This window comes from Helianthus annuus, chromosome 12 (assembly GCF_002127325.2).
Source record: "Helianthus annuus cultivar XRQ/B chromosome 12, HanXRQr2.0-SUNRISE, whole genome shotgun sequence".
In the NCBI taxonomy this organism is placed as follows: Eukaryota; Viridiplantae; Streptophyta; class Magnoliopsida; order Asterales; family Asteraceae; genus Helianthus; species Helianthus annuus.
In genome coordinates this window covers 11,047,737-11,068,925 of record NC_035444.2, presented here as the reverse complement: position 1 = coordinate 11,068,925, position 21,189 = coordinate 11,047,737, and the positions used below count along the sequence as shown (strand labels likewise).

At 34.1% G+C, this 21,189-nt stretch overlaps 2 protein-coding genes across 2 annotated transcripts; both read right to left on the bottom strand.

The window, feature by feature from the left end:
- Positions 1-238: 238 nt before the first annotated feature.
- Positions 239-9,141, bottom strand: LOC110894066 (peroxisome biogenesis factor 10). The gene is made up of 11 exons (XM_022141235.2): positions 8,878-9,141; positions 8,762-8,793; positions 7,446-7,535; positions 6,639-6,733; positions 6,349-6,544; positions 6,081-6,150; positions 5,912-5,990; positions 4,156-4,289; positions 3,377-3,471; positions 2,655-2,743; positions 239-660 (listed from the first exon to the last, which is right to left on the bottom strand). Exons 1-11 carry the CDS (start codon positions 9,059-9,061, stop codon positions 558-560), a joined length of 1,167 nt encoding a protein of 388 aa, XP_021996927.1. The 5' UTR covers positions 9,062-9,141; the 3' UTR covers positions 239-557.
- Positions 9,142-16,965: 7,824 nt separating this feature from the next.
- Positions 16,966-19,473, bottom strand: LOC110894065. Its single transcript, XM_022141234.2, has 2 exons — positions 18,585-19,473; positions 16,966-18,127 (listed from the first exon to the last, which is right to left on the bottom strand). Exons 1-2 carry the CDS (start codon positions 19,372-19,374, stop codon positions 17,043-17,045), a joined length of 1,875 nt encoding a protein of 624 aa, XP_021996926.2. The 5' UTR covers positions 19,375-19,473; the 3' UTR covers positions 16,966-17,042.
- Between the last annotated feature and the right edge of the window lie 1,716 nt (positions 19,474-21,189).

Genomic DNA, 21,189 nt, shown 5'->3' with positions numbered 1-21,189 from the left:
TTCTTTCTTCTGTAGGAATTAAAAAAAAAAAAATCTTGTTTTAAACAAATTCATTTGGTATCACGCCGACACGCCTTTCTTAATTTGTTTTGTGGTGTATTATTTCGCACTTTGTTCAAAGTTTGCCAATGTAGGGCACATGCTGAGAGGTCCCAGATTCAAACCTGAGCAAATGAGTAGTTTATAATTATTGGTGTAAAGTAGAGTAGGAGTAGCAATTCCCGTTCAAAAAAAAATATATAGAAGAATAAACACCACATCCAATACATCAATAGAGTTACCCTTACATTTGTTGATGCCAAGTAAATGTAACATATTTGTCTATACGACTTCTGCATTTTCGTATCGTTTGTTTCGGCAGTGAAAAAATATTCTAAACTAGAATTACTTCTACAAGTGAAATAATGTTTACATGCGACATAACATGTAGAATACAAGATGGATAGATCAACGTGACGCTCAAAAGCTGGAATATGATCATTATGGTTCGTGTCACACCTTCATCGAAAGCTTTACTTGCCATAAAAACATGCGTTTTCTTGTGGGATAATTGGGTGTTAAAAATCTGAATGATACAAACAAACTAATGTTGAATGCGTTAGAGGAGAACGACATAAAGGACATTCGGGCTTTTCATTACACCATTCCATAATGCAATTCCTACACAAAAACTCAACCAATATTAGAGAGCGCCTGGGAGAGAGAGGTAGATAAACGAAAAGTAGAGGTGGCATAATGGTCAGGTATCGGGTCAACACATGGTTAAAATCCACAAAAACTTTTTTCTCGATATTTTAAAGGCAAATTGGATTTAAATAATCCCAACTTACTCAATTTGGCCGATAATATTCCTAACTCAGTTATTGGCCGATAATAATCCGAACTGGTCTACTTTTGGCCGATAATAGTCCGCCGTTAAAAATAGCTTAACGGAGTTATGCTTTTTTTTTCCGAATTACAAACCGATGTTTTAGGGCTTTTGACTAGAACGAGGATACGAGTTGATTGATGTAAAATTTACCTCGAAATACTACCCCAAACGACAAAACGGTGCTTCAATTCGGGTGTTTAAACTTCCAATTAACAAAAATCAAGCCGTTTGAAGCACCGTTTCGAGGTAAGTATTACATAAATCGACTCGTATCTTCGTTCTAATCAAATTCCATAAAATATCGGTTTGTAATTCGGAAAAAAGCATAACTCCGTTAAGCCATTTTTAACGGCGGACTATTATCGGCCAAAAGTAGACCAGTTCAGATTATTATCGGCCAATAACTGAGTTGGGATTATTATCGGCCAAATTGAGTAAGTTGAGATTATTTAAATCCAATTTACCTATTTTAAATTAGAGTAAAATGCCATTTTGTCCCTGAGGTTTGGCCAATTTGCGACTCTCATCCAAAGGTTTGTTTTTCCACATCTGGATCCAAAAGGTTTGAAATCTTGTCTTTTCACCCGGCTCGTTAACTTCCGTTTTTCTCGGTTAAGTCAGGGTATTTCCGTCTTTTTTATTAACTTCAAGGGCAATTTAGTCTTTTTCAGGGGTATTCGATCTTTTTACATAAAGTGAAAAACCCAATTGCCCTGTAAGTTAACAAACAAGACGAAAATACCTCCGACTTAATGGAGAAAAATGGATGAAGCTAACGAGCTTAATGAAAATGGCAAGATTTCAAACCTTTGGATCCTAAGGCGGAAAAACAAACCTTTGGGCAAAAGTCGCAAAGCTGACCAAGCCTCAGGGATAAAAATGGCATTTTAATCTTTAAAATATTTAAGAAACCGATAATAACATTCTATTTTTTTCAATAACATGATTTAGGAAGTTGTATGAAATAAAAAACACGAGTAATTTTTAACCCATTTGACCAGTTTCTCTTACGGTGAACCATAGTTGTCAATAGCGGCTATAGCGACCGCTATAGCGCGCTATGTAGCAAAGCGACCAAGTATCGCTATTTGGGTCATAGCGACCAATAGCGTGCATAGTGACAGTTACACTGTGTTCCAGAGTTTACTAATGGAAGGAAAGGAAAAGAATTAAAAAGAAAGTAAAAATATTTTGTGTTCCAGAATTTCATTTAAGGAAGGAAAAGAAAGGAAAATAAAACATGTCGTGTTCCCGAGTTTCATTTAAGGAAGGAAAAGATGGGAAATGAAAGGAAAACTAGGCAAAATTCTTTAATTTTTTCTTCCTTCCGATTTGGGAGGAAATGGTGGGAAAGACATCTTTTTTTTCCTTTCTCGTCCTTTCCTTTCTCACTTTTACTTTCTTTTCTTATCCCTCGTTAAGTAACTCGGGAACTGAGCGTTAGTTTTTTTTTAATGTAAATAGCAATTAGATATAGCTATAAAATAGCTGGATTTATAGGTTTTTGTTAAATATACATGTAAAATAGCATATATATCAAGGTGTTTTGATATAATATACATATAAAAATTTTCAAAATTCTTTTTCTAGTTTATCGCTATATATAAAATAGCGGTTGCTATTCGCTATGTAGCATACCTTGTCACTATTCGCTATTAACAACTATGCGGTGAACTTTTTTTAGTTAACCCATTTGAAACAAAAAACCCAATTGACCCATTTATATGTAATTGGGCCGAAACTGCCACCTCTCGAGAACGATGTAGGCATAAAGAGACGATACCAGCAAAACACATGACCGCAAGGAGTTGCGGTTGGATTTTGGCGATTACTAAGGCAAAGTGTACATTTGCTGATACCAACTGACGAAGACTGCAAGAATATGAATATGCATTAAACTGACATGATACATTTTTAAAGCAGTTATTAAAAAGGAATTTAAAAACTTCAAAATATTGATATTTTGACCTAACTGAATATATATATAGAGTTAAGTTCCTGTGAAAATAAAATAAACGTACGAAACGTACGAATTGAAAGAAAGTCAAAAAAAGTGGCGGTGGCATTTTGGTAATTATTAGCAACTTCAAAATTACTCTAGTAGAGTAATTTTGAGCTTCTGTAGAGTAATTTTGTAAAAGTTCATGTAGAGTAATTTTGGTCGTGTAGAGTAATTATCAAAATTGTAGGGTAATTATCAAAATTACACTACCCCCCCCCCCCCAATTCGGGTACAGCAACACGTGTTTCGGGTATGTGTGTGTGTTTCGGGCAAGCAACAACAGTTATTTCGGGTATGTGTGTTTCGGGTACATGTGTTTCGAGTCGGTGATAATTACCAGATTGCCACCGCCGCTTTTTCCTTTTTCCCAGTAATTTGAAGTTGCTGATAATTACCAAAATGACACCGCCACTTTTTGCTTTTTCCCTCAATTCGTACGTTAATTTTGTTTTTATTTGATCCTTTACCTATATATATAATCGATAATAAGTCGAGAAGCATACCTCTGAAGTTGTAATAGAGTCCGATATCCCATAACCTTTGTCAGTGTCCCCCGTGATTAAATTTCCTTCTTCGTTTAAAACAGGCAGACCTCGGCCTGAATACGATAACTCGATAAGTTTCATTGGGAAACTCATTTTTCTTATTAGAAAACCCAGTTACTAATTAGTTATATTTGTTTAAGTAGTTAGAAAGTCCATTTTATGTTTATATTTATATAAATATAACTTTATATAAATATAACTACTTAGTATTTTACTAAAATATAAAGGAAAACAAACGAACAAACATAAACGAACGTTCACAGACAAGATGATAGAACCCAGAATTCAAAAAAAGTAATTGATAGATTTAATTGCTGAAAACTGAAACATTACAAGATAAAGGACCCAATTCGAGATTTCCCTTAAGACCCATTCTTGCAAATAATTAAATGGGTCAAATACCCATCTGGAGCTGCCCACAAGACATGGGTCGACCCATGGGTTTGTATCACAAGACTGTGTTCATGTTTGTTTGTTTAATTAAATGAACAAAAAAAATTTGTTCACGTTCGTCCGTTCGTTAATTAAATAAACGAACATATGCGAACTTCCTTCCAAACAAGTTCATGAACGTTTGGTTCGCTTAAAGGCCTAATTTTATCATCAAGAACAATTAAGTCGCATGTTTGCTCCTTTCAGGGTGTAATTAGTAAGTTTGTAATGATATTTACACATACAAGAATGATAATTAGAGATATATGAAACCGATTAAATAGTTAAGTTAAGAAGATTAAGACCTCGTGATGCTTGGTGAACCTGTAAGGATGTATGCTGAACCGAAGCTGTGATGGATGCTAAATTGCTACGACGCAATCCTTCAGCCACAATAATACATAACTGAACCAATAGAAACATGCCTAATATTTGGTATCTGCATTATATTATATTAACAAAAGTTATTAACTTATTATACCATACTTAACAATTTAAACATGTATGAAGTCCGAGTAAAATGCCATTTTCGTCCCTGAGGTTTGGCCAGTTTTGCGACTTTCGTCCAAAGGTTTGTTTTTTCGCATCTGGATCCAAAAGGTTTAAAATCTTGCCATTTTCATTTGCTCGTTAACTCTATCCATTTTCTCCGTTGTGTCAGGACTTGGGGTGCAAACGAGCCGAGCGGCTCGCGAGCTACTCGAGAAAAAGCTCGAAACGAGTCAAGACTTATCGAGAGCCGAGCTTGAGCCTAAAATAAAGCTCGTTAGTTTATCGAGCCCGAGCTCGAGCCTCGCATGTGAAGCTCGTTAGGCTCGTCGAGCCTTAGTGTAAACAAGCCGAGTCGACCCGAGCTTATTTAAACTAGTTTACAAGCCGACCTCGAACCTAAAAATAAGCTTATTTAGTAAACGAGCCCGAGCCCGAGCTTCACTTATCGAGATTGCGAGCCTAAAAAGTCTATTTTTTATATTATTTTTATTTAATATATTAATTAATAGAAAATAAACGAGCCAAGCTCAAGCTTGAGAAAAAACCAACGAGCCGAGCTCGAGCTTTGTCGTATCGAGCCGAGCTCGAGCCCGAGCTCTCATAAGTTAATCGAGCTCGAGCTCGGCTCGGCTCATTTGCACCCCTAGTCAGGAGTATTTCCATTTTTTTGTTAACTTAAAAGGCAATTCGGTCTTTTTCAGGGGTATTCGGTCTTTTTACATAAAGTGAAAAAGACCGAATTGCCCTTTAAGTTAGCAACAAAGATGGAAATACCTTTGACTTAACCGAGAAAAATGAATGTAGTTAATGAGTCGGATGAAAATGGTAAGATTTTAAACCTTTTGGATCAGATGCGGAAAAACAAACGTTTGGACGAAAGTCGCAAAACTGGCCAAACCATAGTCACATGGAACGCGGTACGCTCCGGTATGCGGTACGAAAACCAGTACGCAGTTCGTGCCTTTCTAAAAATCGGTACGTTGGGAGGTAGGTTCATTTGGGAACGCTCATTCATTACGTGGTACAGTGTATCCTATGGCGTACCACTGTTGTAGTATGGTACACGTATCATATATATAAAAAATTATAAAATAGCGGCAATTGTAGTGTGAAAAAACTGTTCATCTGCCTCTCTTATACACTGTAAAATAGCCGCAATTGTAGTGTGAAAAGTTAAATTGTGGCAATTAAAACCAGGGGGAAACAGAATTGTAATACATCTTTCCAATGAGTATCAATTGGCTTTTCAACTTCCGGTACATGAATCTGGCCGTACCGGAGGCCCGGAGCGCCGGCCACTACAACCGGAAACGTGTTTCGGATTGATTAAAAACATGAATTTAGCAATCGGAACACTATTGTAGAACACAATCAGGAACGGTTCAATTTAGCGATCCGGTACGCGTAGTCGCGTACCAGAGGCGATTGGGACGTTTCTGTACCGCGATTCGGTACGAACGATCTGGCACGCGGTTTGTGGGTCCTTTAGCGTTTCCTGTGACTATGGGCCAAACCTCAGGGACGAAAATGGCATTTTACTCATGTAGATATATAGGTAAGATGAAAAACCTAGGCCTTTGATTCATTGGCTTTCCAATAAAAACGTAACGAATGCCTGCTGCACGCTTTGATATATGATAATATAGACCTGCAATATAACCAAGTTGTTTGGCCATTTATCAATATAAAAATAATAAACTGTTATGTCTCCACCTACTGTACATCTAAAAATACTCACCTTCAAAATAGAAGAACATAAGATTAGCACGAAGAACCAGCTGCAAAAATTCACGCGCTAACGGAAGCACCTGTGTTTAAAAAAATATTATTAACCAACGATATATTGTTATATCTTGTTAAATTATGTACTAACTAGAGGGAAAGTTATACATATAAATTTATACAATCTCTTGGTATATAAAACTAATATTTATTTGATAAAATTTAAAATTGTAGAACTAAAATTTTTCAATCTATAAGATCAAAATACATGTAAAATGACATACTGCGGGCCATCTCTGAACTGTGTGCAACCAAAGCCTGTCAACTTTCTCTTTCAATCTTGAAAGACGTGAAACCGAAACTACTGGTGAAGGAGAAGAGGCTTGAATAGCGGATGATTGATCTTGACTGCTTCTAGAAGTTTCTAGATCATCAGACAGTGACTCGGTCAAGGCAATACCACGTGAAGCAATTCTAGAGCTGCAAATTCATGGTTGACTACAGTTTATATGCTTAACAAAACATTAGCAACGTCACAGTTGCAAACCACAAATACCATGAAACGAGAATGAACCTGACTCTTTCAGCAATGTAGGGAACTGCACTCTGGTAGACAATGAAAAGGGCACGCCTTGCTGGCGTTGGAGGAAGTCCATATGAACCTGCAACCTACAAGTATAAACCTTAATCATATAAAGGATTTTGTATCTATGTTGGTTAAGGAGAAGTAAGCCTAATCTAGAAGCTACAGGTTGAACATTCAATATATAACAGCATTGGCAGCTAAGTAGTTAATGTGGTAAAATATCGGATATCGGTCAAGGACCGATATTTGAGATATCGGTTATCGCGGTGGGATATCGGTGAGATATCGGTAATTTTAATATCATACTAAATTTATATATATAGCAATTTAACACTAACAATTGTAACAAGTAAGAACTGACTAAGACTTAAAACACTAACATTTAACAGTAACAACTAACAATTATGACTTAAAACACTAATAGCAGCAATAAGAAGAAAAATGAACGGTAGAAATAAGATGAATGGTACTGATATCGGGAAAATCGGTGATTTATCGACCAAATATCGGTCCTATATCGGACAATATCGTTGATATTATCGGTACTGATATTCTGACCGATATTTTGTACCGCTATCTCGGCAGGGGACCGATAACCGATATATCATTGATATATTGGGATATTAACTACATAGATTGGCAGTTGAGTTAAAGATAAACATGGTTTATAAAAACATTCATTTATGCATTTAACTACAAATTAACTTTTGCATTTATACCCCATGCTACTTATGTTCATGCTAATCATCCTCATAAATATATAGATCAATCGATCAAAAACTATAATCTTGGCACCTGTGTGATGTCGCAGTATTCTTCTCCCAGTGTCTGCTGTCCTGCCCCCGTTGTTAAAATATAATAAAGCATCTGGCCCAAAAGCTTTGTCTACATAATCATACACCACTAAAGTTAAAGAAATTAAGATCAACAATATCCACCACAAAATATAGATATATTCATCGTTTAAACATCAAAGTAAATACTGAAAAACAGTGGCCGGTGCGGACTGTGCATAAAAGAGTATATGATGAAATGAGATAGGAACAATGTGAGCACTAATTTTCCAGTCCCGAACGGTAAGAACAACGAAGATTTGTGAATAACTCTCACATATATTAATCAGAAAAATAGCTTAAAAACTGATTACATTACAAGTTACAACTCTTCTTGATGAATTCATAACTAGAATCATCTATTTATAACTAGTCTAACTTGCTAGGAAAACTAACGTCTTTGAACCATAATCAAATTACTATTCTAATTTCCAACCAAGTAACCAACTTGCTAGATAAACATTAATGATTAATCCGAGTTTTAAACAATTGACTTATCCTAACCCGACTTGGTATAACCATAGTTATTAAAGGCGTTAGGCGCACTCAAGGCGCATAAGCCTCGCCTGGGGCCTAGGCGCAAAGCGCAAAAAAAGCAAGGGCCTGAGAAAAATAAAGCGCATAATGAAAAAATATTAAAAATATATTATGAATTAGAAAAAAAATACTATTCTTTAAATAAAATAAACAAAATCTATTATATAACACTTTATATCATTTATTTAGTACCAAAAGTTCTAAAATAGTGTATTAGAGTAGAAAAGTATATCATTTATTTAGTACCAAAAGTTCTAAAATAGTGTATTAGAGTAGAAAAGTAGTTTTCCTAAGTACGGATCTGGCTAGAATCTTGCCGGAATTTAGAAAATTTGGCCGGAAACTCTCCGGAATCTAGGAATCACGTCGAAATGTGCACCTGAACCATCACCTGGAGAATTAAAGCGCAATTTCCTCGACTTAAGGCGCAACTGCCTCGCCTGAAAAATGGCCAAATGGGCCTACGTGCAAGAGGCGATGGCTTTTAACAACTATGGGTATAACATTATTATCCGACATTCTACCGACTTGTGGAGTCGGAAATTATTAGCTGCCAACAAATTGTTGCTTGTTTTGTGAATTCATATGATGCCAAACAAGTTCAAGAATCAGATATGCAACATATATAGTTGAACTCAATATAATCATCAAGGCCTATAACAACAACAAATAACAGAACAACTATAACCCTAACTTTGTTACAAACATAAATTAAAGTTAAATAAAAAAAAAGGAACAAACCTCACTCTGATAATATATAGCAGCCCTAGTACCTACCACAACATCAACACAAAAATTAAAACACATCAATATATATATATGAAAACATAAAGCCCTAAATAAGATAAGATATTGACCAAATAAGTGGCGGAAGGCGTCACGGCAGGCTTCGTAGACGTAAGAAGCGTACTGGTCGTCTTTCTGCGCCGCTCTCATTACCTCCGGTTGAGCCGCCAGAGGGAACCGCCGCCGTACGGAGGTGTTGGTGCCGGCATCGTTGCTTGTTCCGGCACCGGAGGAATCTCCGATTTCAGTTCCCATTTTTGTTCTTCAGTCTCATCCAGAGATGCCTATTATTTCATATCTATTGATTGAAGTTTAATTATATACCCTCACTCTTCTCTTCGTCAATCAACTATTTTTTTTCTATTTAATTATTGATTTTATATTTATGTAATTATTCGATTAAAATCCGAATTAACCTAAAAGGCTAAAATTAAACCTAATTTCAAACTAAGTGCATGTTTGGGTAAGCTTTTTCAACCAATTTATTGATTTATTCGTTTAATCAAAAAGTCAATAAGGAGTTTTAGTGTTTAGCAAATACAAAAGTCCTTTTTAAAATGACGTTTTGAATAGAAGGAAAATGAGTTTTTGAGAAGTTAACATTTTGTGACTTCTTGATCAGCTTATGACTTTTCAAACATCAAATTACCAAATTACCTCTTATAACACCCCTTACATCAATAAGCTAAGCCAAACACTTTTTAAAAAACAATTTATTGACGCTTTTCTCATCCAATAAGCTAATCCAAACACTTTTTTTTTTAAAAACTCTTTTTCAAAAAGTCTTTTTCCCAAAAGTCCCTTTTAACTTAAATAAGCCTAGCCAAACATGCCCTAAACCGAATAATAATTCGGTTTGGTTTGTAATGGTAACTGAATTTCATGAGTTTTTTTTCTCAAACTAGTGTTGATGGTAAAAATATTTACCATTTTAGTGTTCTTCAAAACTATTTACCAAATTGATGTTTTCATTTATTTTGTATTTGCAATAGACTTATTCTTTTTTTATTCAATCAATTCGTTGTGCATATTTTTATTTTTTTATTATACCTTTTTTTCAATCAATCCGAAATGTTTTTTTTTTCAATCAAATTATTTGTGTTTTATTTATTTTGTATTTACCTTTTCTTTTAATCAACATAAACAACTTATTAATTTTTACCATTTTGGTGTTCCTTCCTAATATAAAAAATTAATAAGTTCTTTATGTTGATTAAAAGAAAAAGTAAATACAAAATAAATAAAACACAAATAATTTGATTGAAAAAAAAAACATATCGGATTGATTGAAAAAAGGTATAACAAAAATACGCACAAGAATTAATTGAATAAAAAAAGAATAAGTCTATTGCAAATACAAAATAAATGAGAGTTTTTTCCAAAACTAGTGATGGTGGAAAAAGTATTTACCATTTTAGTGTTTCTTAAAAACTATTTACCAAAATAGTGTTTTTGTTTATTTTATATTTGCCTCTTCTTTTAACCAACATAATTAACCTTTATTTTTTTATATTCAATAAGTTCACTTGTGTTTTTATTCTTTTATTGTACCTTTTTTCGATCAATCTAATATATTTTTTTATATAATCAGCCTATTAATGTTTTATTCTTTTATTATACATGTTTTTCAATTAACGCAATGTAGTTTTTTTTTTTATAATCAATGTTAATGTTAATGATATTTTTTATCATATTTTACTTTTATCAAGCCAATATGTTTTTATCTTCCATCAACATATATTCTGAAAGTTGACAAACATATAGTTTTTTTTACAATTAACCTATAAATGTTTTATTTTTTATGATACTTTTTTTTTATCAAGCCAATATGTTTGTTTCTTCGATTAACATATACTCTGAAAGTTGACCCAAAAAAAAATTAAACAAGGTGTATTTAGAGTTTTTTTATACAATTAATGAGAAGAAGTTAGAAGAGAAAAAACAAATTTTCTGTCAAAAGAAGTCAATTAAATTTGTTAGTTGGCTACTCCTCTATCTACTAATACAAAAAAAAAAAAAAATACAATCAAGAAATTACTTATGAACAAAAGATGGGTGGATACAATTGCTCGGCCAGAAAGAGCATTAGCAACTGAAATGAGACAATGGATAAATAGGTTTCAATAAGTTTTTTTTATGTTAATTAAAAGAAAACGTAAGTAGAAAATAAATAAAAAAGGTATTGGGTTGATTGGAAGAAATGTTATAATAAAAGAAATAAAATGTAGACAATGGATTGATTGAATAGAAAAAATAATTAAAAGTTTACTACGTTGATTAAAAGAAAAGGAGAACACAAAATTAATAAAAAACACTATTTTAGTAAATAGTTTTTAAGGAATACCAAAATGGTAAATAGTTTTTCCATCAACACTAGTTTGAGAAAAAACTCAAATAAATAAAAACCACATTTTGGTAAATAGTTTTAAAGGAACACTAAAATGGTAAATACTTTTACCCTTTTCCATCTTGTTATAAATTTTTTTCAACCAGCCCATGTCAAAGACAAGCTAATAAAATCATTCACAGTAAATTTAAACAATGAAATAAAAAAAACATACAAAAAAAACTAATCAAACATTATAACTGTAATGAAACTTATACTAACATTCTTGGGTTAAAATAGCAAGAAAAATCAATTTCAAAAACAAAATGGTATGAATTTATGAACAACGAATTTGTTTTTTTAATATTAACTTAGTGATATGATAAAAAAAGATGATTACTTAATGGTTTTACTCTAGTAATGAGATTTAATAATTTTACCACATCTTTTCACTGTTTTCTTGACTTCCTAATGTAATTATAATATAATATTCACTGAATGAGGAATATACTCTGGAAAAAAAAGAATTATTGTTTTGTAGAGGTTTAAGTTTTTAAAAGACGATATTAATATGTAAATAAAAAGAGTCAACAAGAAAAAAGAAAGAAACAATTTTATTCTTTTCCATTTTTATTCTTTTATAAACGAATAAAAATGCTAACAATGGATTGATTTAATAGAAAAAAATTAATAAATTTTTTTTATTAAAAGAAAAGGCAAATACAAAATGAATAAAAACACTATTTTGGTAAATAGTTTTGAAGGAACACCAAAATAGTAAATATTTTTTCCACCAACACTAGTGTGGGAAAAAAAACTCTGAAAACTATCTACCACTGATTTCTATTAAGCAACAATGTGTAATACAACTTCGCAAACCGATCAAGTTTGATACAATGTGTGAGATGAGTTCAATAGAAGGTGATGAGTTGTGTATGCTGTGTCAATCGTGTGTTATAACTTGATCGATCCTTTTTTAAAATAAAAATAACAAAATGTGCGACAATCATGCTAATTTGTGGAATGAGCACGTGCAGCCTCTCAACGATTTCCTAGCGAGATTTCAGTTTAGACTCAGTCCACTACTTAGTTTACCTGCATATAAACACATGTAAAATACGAAATCAATTATTAGAAACCATAGCAAACATTAAGGATCCTTGATCCCCTGAGGTCCCGTAATACACATCAAGGATATTTGATCCATAATATGTCTCAGGATATCGGATCCATAACAAATCAAAACTAGGCCCTAACAATTGCCCCCACTCTGGCGAATGTGGTAAGTAATCACAACTGTCATATTTCTTCTTAAATTCAAACTAGTCGTTATAAGCTAGTCATTGGGACCTCATTGCGATATTTAGGGGACTAGATAACTCCCTTTTCTTTTAAAGATCAACACAACTGGAATATATCTTTACATTCGGTGCTTGCTATTTAGGTATTTTTCTCTCCTCTCTTCTTCATTTTCTTTTCTTTCTTGAATCCATGGCCAAAATGGGCACTCGATCCTCACCCGAAGTGAGCCGTAATAAGGATGACGGTATCAAGTCTCAAAACTTGTTGTTGGTGCATATTTTGTGACAACGGCTTAATAGTTTAATTATTTAGTTTTTGGATATTTTGTATTGGGCTTAGTATTATTGGTTAGTGAATTAATTGTTGTAATGGGCTTGGAGAATAGTCTAGCCCAGTTAGAAGTCCAGTTCACAGACATGTGGTATATAAACATGTTTTGTGATTAGGGTTTGTAAGCCTTAGGGAATTCTAGAAAGAGAAAACATAGAGATAGAGAGAGAGAGAATTCGTAGGAGAAAGAGAGAGGCAAGATTATAGAGATAGGCTGTGAAGTTGTGTGAGTCTTGAGTTGATTGTAAAACTGAAAATTTGGATAATCAATAGAAGACTGTTTTAATATAATTCTGTTTCTACTGTTTTATGTGATAATCTGATATAGGGGATTCCGCACTCTAGGTTAGATAGACAATCCTAAGAGTTAGTGGTTTAGAAAGAGTTGGGTGAGAAATTTACATAGAGTGGTTAAGAGATTTCTTGTGGTATTGAATTTATTGTAAACATTCATGTTGGGTAAGCTGTGTAATTAACCTCATCGTATTTGGAACCCAGCGCATTTAACCAGCAAAATTGACTAGGCTGCATAATTGATCAGCGTATTTGACCAAGGCATTTGGACAGTGTGTTTGACCGCGTAATTAAGCTGCGTAATTAACTCCAACATTTTTAAGACATGCGTAATTAAATTTCAAGGGGTGGAAGCTGACGTATTCGGTAATAAACGTTTTTGTGCATAGAAAATTATCCGTAAACAAACTTTTAAATCGGACTGTACAGTTTGATTCTCCTTATTTTTAGGGCAAAAAAAAGATTTTGGACATTATATATCATTGGATTTGTATTCCCGAGACGAGTCTAATGGCTTTATTAAACATTGTGGTTTCTAACTCATGTTTGAGCTTTTACGTTTAGCTTCCGTTGTTGGTTTAAACTATGTTTTAGACATTTAAACATTAATCAACGTCATCGCTGGAGTAACAACACGACTGTAACACACACCTTTCCAGAAAGCTGCTGGTGAGCTGTCGTGTCTACCCCCACCCCTGCTCTCGTGAGTTCCCTCTTTCTGTTTCGTTGGTGTGGATCTAACACTGGATATAATATACGTAAAGCCAAAGTCAATATAATATATGTAAAGTTCTAAAAAAATATGTTGAGGGCAATGTTACATTAGTTTGTTGGTGTTTGGTTGTGTGTGTATCAGTTTGAAAGGGGGTCTGGGCCTGGATTAATGACCGAAGAAATAAGGTGTTATATTAGGCTCAATAGAGAAAAAGATAATGATATATTTCAATGTGTGTGTGTGTGTTTTTTTTGTAAGATTTCAGCGGGGCAGCTACATGTGGGCCAGGGATGACGACATTGATAAAAATCACAAGATTCAACTGTAAGATTGGGCCAGCGATGTTTGGGTCATGGGAAACACCAACCAATCCAGGGGATTGTAAAGATCGCCATGGGCTTAGGGTTTGTTATGATATCAGTTGGTTTGAATTTCATTAGTCAAATTTGGACAATGATGAAAACTTTCGAGTTGAAACCTTTGTTTTATTAATGTTCTTTTAAGATTAATCAAAAGCCAATTGATCATCGGACTAACTAATAAGCTTACTTCGTCACCAACAAACAACAACAACCAGTTTGATGCAATAAAAAGAATTATTAGGAATCATAAATGTTAAAACACTATATATATAAACATGATTTATTATCAGCAATACAATACAGATAGATAATTCTTATTGATACCTCAAGTAATAAGGTACTACTATGTTAAACATCTTGCATGGATTTCAAACTTTCGAGTTGAAACCTAGTTAGTATTATCTCGACAGTTTGCTGTAGAAATTGAAATTGCATGCGAAACCAACTCAGCTGAGCTACTTAGACACGAAGCCACCCTATGGTAGACTAGGGTCTCTCGCGCCACGCGACGTGCACAAGGAGATCTTTCGCGTGGCGCGAGGGGGGCGAATTTCTGGGTATAAATAGAGGGCAGTGGGACTTGGTTCTTTGCGTTTGTTCAACGTTCAATTTCAAATTGTACTCTGAGTTATAGTCGAAACAGTGTTAAAACACACACAATCCACGAAGTGCTACCGCAAAACAGGGTAATAACTCGATCGCTGCTACGATTAAATATCCAATCGATTGAAACTATCCAACGGATGCTTAAGTGCTGCCCGCTTTAGGGTTATACTCTGTTATTCGTCGTGATTCCGACAGGATATTTGGGTATTGCCTATATTTGGGCTATGCTCTGTTATTCGTTGCGAATCCGCTGGATATTTAAGTATTGCACTTTGTCAATCGTTGTGAGGGTTTAATCTCGTGAATTGTCGTAAATGTTGTATTAGTTACTAACCCAGTTTGTGTGCATTGTTATTTAAATTAGGATTAAACAAGGCAAATCAGTAGGCTTATACACTACTCGTTAAATCTGCAATGTGAGTCATTCTCTTTTTACCAAATTTACTTTACAAAACTCCAAACTATTTTCAAAGTTATAATTACAGGGATTAAGTCTTTGTAGTCTTCATTACAGGCGGTATGTGGGGTTTTGTATACATTACTTGTTAATCCATCACCATTGAACAACGAGATAGCCAAGGGGTGATATGACCATAGTCACAGACACTATTGGACAACGAGATAGCCAATAGGTGGTCGAGTGACAATACCGTGGGTATATGGTTGACATGTAGAAACATTGTAATCGCTCTTAATACTGTAAATTATAACTAAATATTGTTTTACATAAAAAGAATGATTCACTCAGTATTTCCCCGCTGACAAAACCTTTTTCAAACATGTTTCAGGTGATCTGGTGTAACCCAAAAAAAGTGCCGTGAAGCTATCAGCTTAAAAGAGTGGCTCAATGTAAATAAATAAAGAAACATATTTTGAGAAATAAAGATTTCCCCGTGAAATCACCTTATTGTAAATTACAGGGTTTTATCCCTAAACTTTATGTAATAAAGTAAGCGGACATTTTTAGTATTAAAAAGATCCTGTATTAAAAGACTTCCGCTGTCGCTTTAAATTAAATACCACGAGATTCCTGCCCAGCGGCTCCCGAACCTGGTCAAACCGGGCACGTGGGCCGTGACATATACATCCTCGCCATCAACCCTACGACCTTGCCGCGAAGCGTGGGCTCCAATCTTCACCATCAACCTCTTACAACCCGCCACGAAGCGCATGCTTGAATACTAGTTGAAAACATTATGAATCGTTTTCAAAACACGAAAATGCGTACATAGCAACTATTAAATGAAAATTTTTATATATTTCAAACGACTTTGTAATTTTATTATGTGTTTTTATTCATTGATATTGTACTTTTACTGTGATATTTGCTTTTATTATGTGATTCGATCCGACTAGATCCGAACCGATCCAAAAAGTTCGACTCTGAATTACTATAAACCGGGGTATCCATAAAAAATGACACCATAAGAAAAAGTTTCTGGCTCCGTCACTCACCCACTCATCCAGGACATAACTCTTCCTCATTGGTTGATTGTTTATCAAATAATCCTTAAACTCCTCATTGATATACCTACACCAACGACTGATTCCCATTAAGGTTATCCCTCACTCCCAACCTAATCAGACTCATTCTTTAGTTATTACTCTTCATCCATTAAGAATTGAAGCATAAGATCCTTCTTTCCCACCATTAGTAGCCATTAATATATGTAAAGTTCTAAAAATATGTTCAGGGCGGGCAATGTTACATTAGTTTGTTGGTGTTTGGTTGTGTCTGTATCAGTTTGAAAGGGGGTATGGGCCTGGATTAATGACAAAAGAAATAAGGTATTATATCATGCCCAATAGGGATAAAGGTATTGATATATTTCTGTTTTTTTTTTTTTTGAAGATTTCAGCGGGGGCAGCTACATGTGGGCCAGGGATGACGACATTGATAAAAATCACAAGATTCAACTATAAGATTGGGCCAGCGATGTTTGGGTCATGGGAAACACCGACCAATTTAGGGGATTGTAAAGATCGACATGGGCTTAGGGGTTTATTATGATATCAGTTGGTTTGAATTTCATTAGTCAAATTTGGACAATGATGCAAACTTTCGAGTTGAAACCTTTGTTTTATTAATGTTCTTTTAAGATTAATCAAAAGCCAACTGATCATCGGACTAACTAATAAGCTTACTTCGTCACCAACAAACAACAACAACAACCAGTTTGATGCAATAAAAGGAATTAGGAATCATAAATGTTAAAATACTATATATATAAACATGATTTATTATCAGCAATACAATACAGATAGATAATTCTTATTGATACCTCAAGTAATGAGGTACTACTATGTTAAACATCTTTCTGCATGGATTACAAACTTACACCCTGAACACTTTAAGATATAATCATAATAGATGTCTTTACCACACTTGGTGCATTCACCATCACTTCTTGACCCTAAGAGAAATGAAAGAGGGTGCGGGTGACATTCAGGTTTATAAATGCGTCTCTTCTTTATTTGCCTACGAAGAACCTTTAAGCCACCATAAAGGTATGCTTTGCTTTGAGGTACTAACGGAGCACAAGTTGTATGTATGGACTGGACACATTCATGGCAATGATAGAACCAAGCATTAGGATTAAGTTCCTCTTCGCAAACTTCACAGAAATAATCACCCTCATGGTTTTCAATTGGGGAGTAAGCTAGGCTCAGCGGGTGCTTGTCGTACCTGTGCCTAATTGTCTCGGGCAATAACAAAGCACACCCAAGATGTAGATGAAACCCACACTGTCTGCAACTGAATGAAATTTCATTGTTATCGATGAAACCGGACAAACACATACGACAATAGCCGTCTTCACCAGATCTATTATGCCCATCATTGCTTGAAAGTAGGTGATTTGGATGAGATTTATGTTTGATTTTATCAGGTATGAATGCACACCAAACATCAATTTTGTAATTACATTGGACACACGAGTAATAAAACCCATTGTAAGGATATATGCAGACATCACACCTGAACCCTTTGTAAGCAAACTCATTGCTTTCATTTGTCGAGAGAAGAAGGGTGTGTTCTGGGTGATATTTGTAGCCTTTTAATTCAGGAGGCAAGCGGGTGCACCACTCATGGAGAAGAAAGTTGCATCCTTGGCCATTAAATTTGCACTTGTAAAACGTCATCTTCATTTGGATTGGTATCAAGCATGCATTGCATCGTGCGTCATTCTGAGTCATTGTTGTAATGTCATTGCATTGCGCATCCACAAGAATTAGCGGATGGTGATGACTATGATGAGTTATGCTCCTCTCATGATTACTTTCTTTGAAAAAGAAGTCAATGACTTTTTCGAGGTTTTGGTCGGAGAGGGGGAGATGGAGAACACCATGATCATCTTTGTATCTCTCTGGGGTTATACGTTCTGCGGCTGATATATAGTCACACACACTACTTGGTTATTAAATAATTATTAATCATAAGATATTTAAAGAAGAAAGACTTTCATAAAATTGGCAATTAATTGCATCAAAATATAACATACTTTTTTGCATTTAATTCAATCGTAGATTTGCACCAAATAAAACATATTTCTGAAAAAACAATATAAATTAAAAATTATGAAGAAAAAGTATTAAAAAAGCGTTTTTCGAAAAATTATTTTAAAAAAATAGTTTCTGAAAGAAAATTGGATGCAAATTAATTAAGTACAACAACTATACAAGTGGGGGTTTGCCGTTAAAAATAAAATAAAAAGAGGGTTAATGAATAAATTTAGCAACACCCTAAAAACTAACATAATGTATACAACAATTAGTGGAAAAAGTATGATACGTATTTCATGCAATTAACCCATCATAATAGTGAGTAGTAAGAATTAGATTTACCTGACTTGGAGGTCTCACTTCTTAAATATGCACAGCCAAGATGGGCATAATATCTGCATTTTTCGCATTTATAGACCCAAAGATTTTCTTTATCAGAAAAGGATTTGTTGCATACCCTACATCTTGGATAAAATTTAGCTTGCTGGTCTATTTTCGAAAATCCAAATGTGAGGACAAGTGGGTGAGTATGAAAGAATTTATCACACGTACCGTCTTGAATTAGCAACCTTTTGGAACTAAAAACACAATCCCTATGGATAAAAGGAAGAAAACATATGATACAGTGATAATATACCCCTTTATGTTCATTACCACAAGCATCACACATAGCCAAAATCTCCCTGTTTGTGGGAACTAATGGGTGTCGATGGCTAGGGTGATAAATAGTATTGTGGTGTGCCTCATTCTTACCACAATTTAAACATATGCTTAACATACATGGAGAACAATTATAACAAAGTTGTTTTTTCAAAATGTTACATTTACACACATGACAATTCTGTGGTGACTCATTTCGAAAGAGGGAAAGAGTATGTGTAGGATGGGATGCATGTTCTAATGTTATGGGAAGCTCTGAACACGATTTGTGTAGCAAGTAGTCACACTGGTTACACTTATAGTGATACCTATGGAAAAAAGTGATTTTTTGATCACATCGATCACATGAACGTTGAAAGGCTTGATGGCTAATCAAATCTTTCTCATCATCATATACATGTTCGTCGTGTGGATATTTTGGATTCAAATCTATAAGAGTTAAAGAATGTTCATGTTGTTGTATCACCACCATTTTTCTTTTTTTCTTCTTTCAGATTTGATTTGAAACTCAAGAATGGGAGGAAGAGGAGGATATATTTTTCAAAGTGAACAAAAAAACTTAACAACAACCAAAAAAAGAACGACGATAAGCCAAAATTGTGGCAAAGGAGATTATATAAGAAAAAAATTCAATTGATTCTGATGCCTTTCTTTATTGGCCCGAAATGTAAAAGTATAACAATAATTTAAGTTAAAGTAGAAGACATCCTCATCTTTAGTACTTCCGCAGTCGAAGAGTACATCAGGGGCGGAGACAGCATTGTGGCAGCCGTAGCACGGGCTACGGCTCAAAGTCGTGTTTGCAGTGTTTCGCAGTGTTAATTTTTTGTTTTTTTTTCGATTTTATATAAAGGATACCCCTAAAAAAATATGAGGCTACCCCTATAAAGGATTTTTTATGAATACACCGTAATTTTTTTTTTGGGATACCCCTGGTGTTAAAGTCTAGCTCCGCCACTGGAGTACATCACGTCAAAATCAAACATAGCACCAGGGTACGTCGTCCCGGGGCGCTATGGCTTTGAAAGTTTGTTCCCCGCGAAGATTATTATAGCGCCAAAGAAGAAAACACTCTCTCACACACATATATATATACATACATATATAAGTCCACATCTACATAACCCTCCATTACACACTCAAGTTATATAACCCCTTTCTACTTTTTTTTCTTACACAATTGTCATGTGTCGTATAATCTTCAACTACACATGGCCAGTTAACAATTATTTAAAAGGATATATAATTACTCTTAATTATTATGCAAAGTTGGATTCGTGAATTAATTAGAAAGGGTAAAAATTACATGTAATTTTTCTTTTCATGCTTGAACGAATAGATTACATATGGACTTCTACATGTTGATACTTGATAATACTAATTCAGCAAAGAATTTTAGTAACTTATTATTATAACAAAATACTTATGGGTTTCAACATTAAGGTTCTATTTGTTTAAAGAGTATTTCATTAATAGTTATATTGTTCACCGATTTACATGTAACATATCACACAAGGGTTAGTAACTTAATCATTGCCTGGTCATCACATCAGGATATGGCTGGCAATATCACAAGGTGGTCGCTTGGTGTCTGATTACTTATACATTACCACGATAACTTGATAGCTTTAAAGGCTTGTAATACTTGTACATTACCATGACAACTTATAGTTTTAAAGGGTTGTAAATTTGTGCTTTGATTACTTCTACATTATTTTGATAAGAGTAAATTGCCATTTTAGTCCTTGAGTTTTGTCCAAATTTGTCATTTTAGTCCAAATAGTTTTTTTTTTGCCTCTGGGTCCCTGACTTTTACATTTTGTTGCCACTTTGATCATTTTGTCTAACTCCATCCAAAAACCCAGTTTGTAACAGGGGTATTTTGGGGATTTCCTTAAAAAATGTTTTCAGTTGCCATTTTGATCCAATTCCAAAAAAACTAAAAAAATTCCAAAAAATAAAAAAATAAAAAAATAAAAATAAATCTAAAAATAAAAAAATAAAAAAATAAAAATAAATCTAAAAATAAAAAAAATCTAAAAAATCATAAAAATTTTAAAAAATTCAAAAAATCTAAAAATAAAAAAATTCTAAAAAATCATAAAAATTACAAAAAATAAAAAAAAATTCTAAAAAATCCAAAAATCATTAAATGTTTCGGCACGAACCGTTTCGACCCGTACCATTTCGACGCGAACCGTTTCGAACCCGTACCATTTCGAACCGAACCGTTTCAACCCGTACCGTATCGAACCGAACCGTTTCGACGCGAACCGTTTCGAACCTA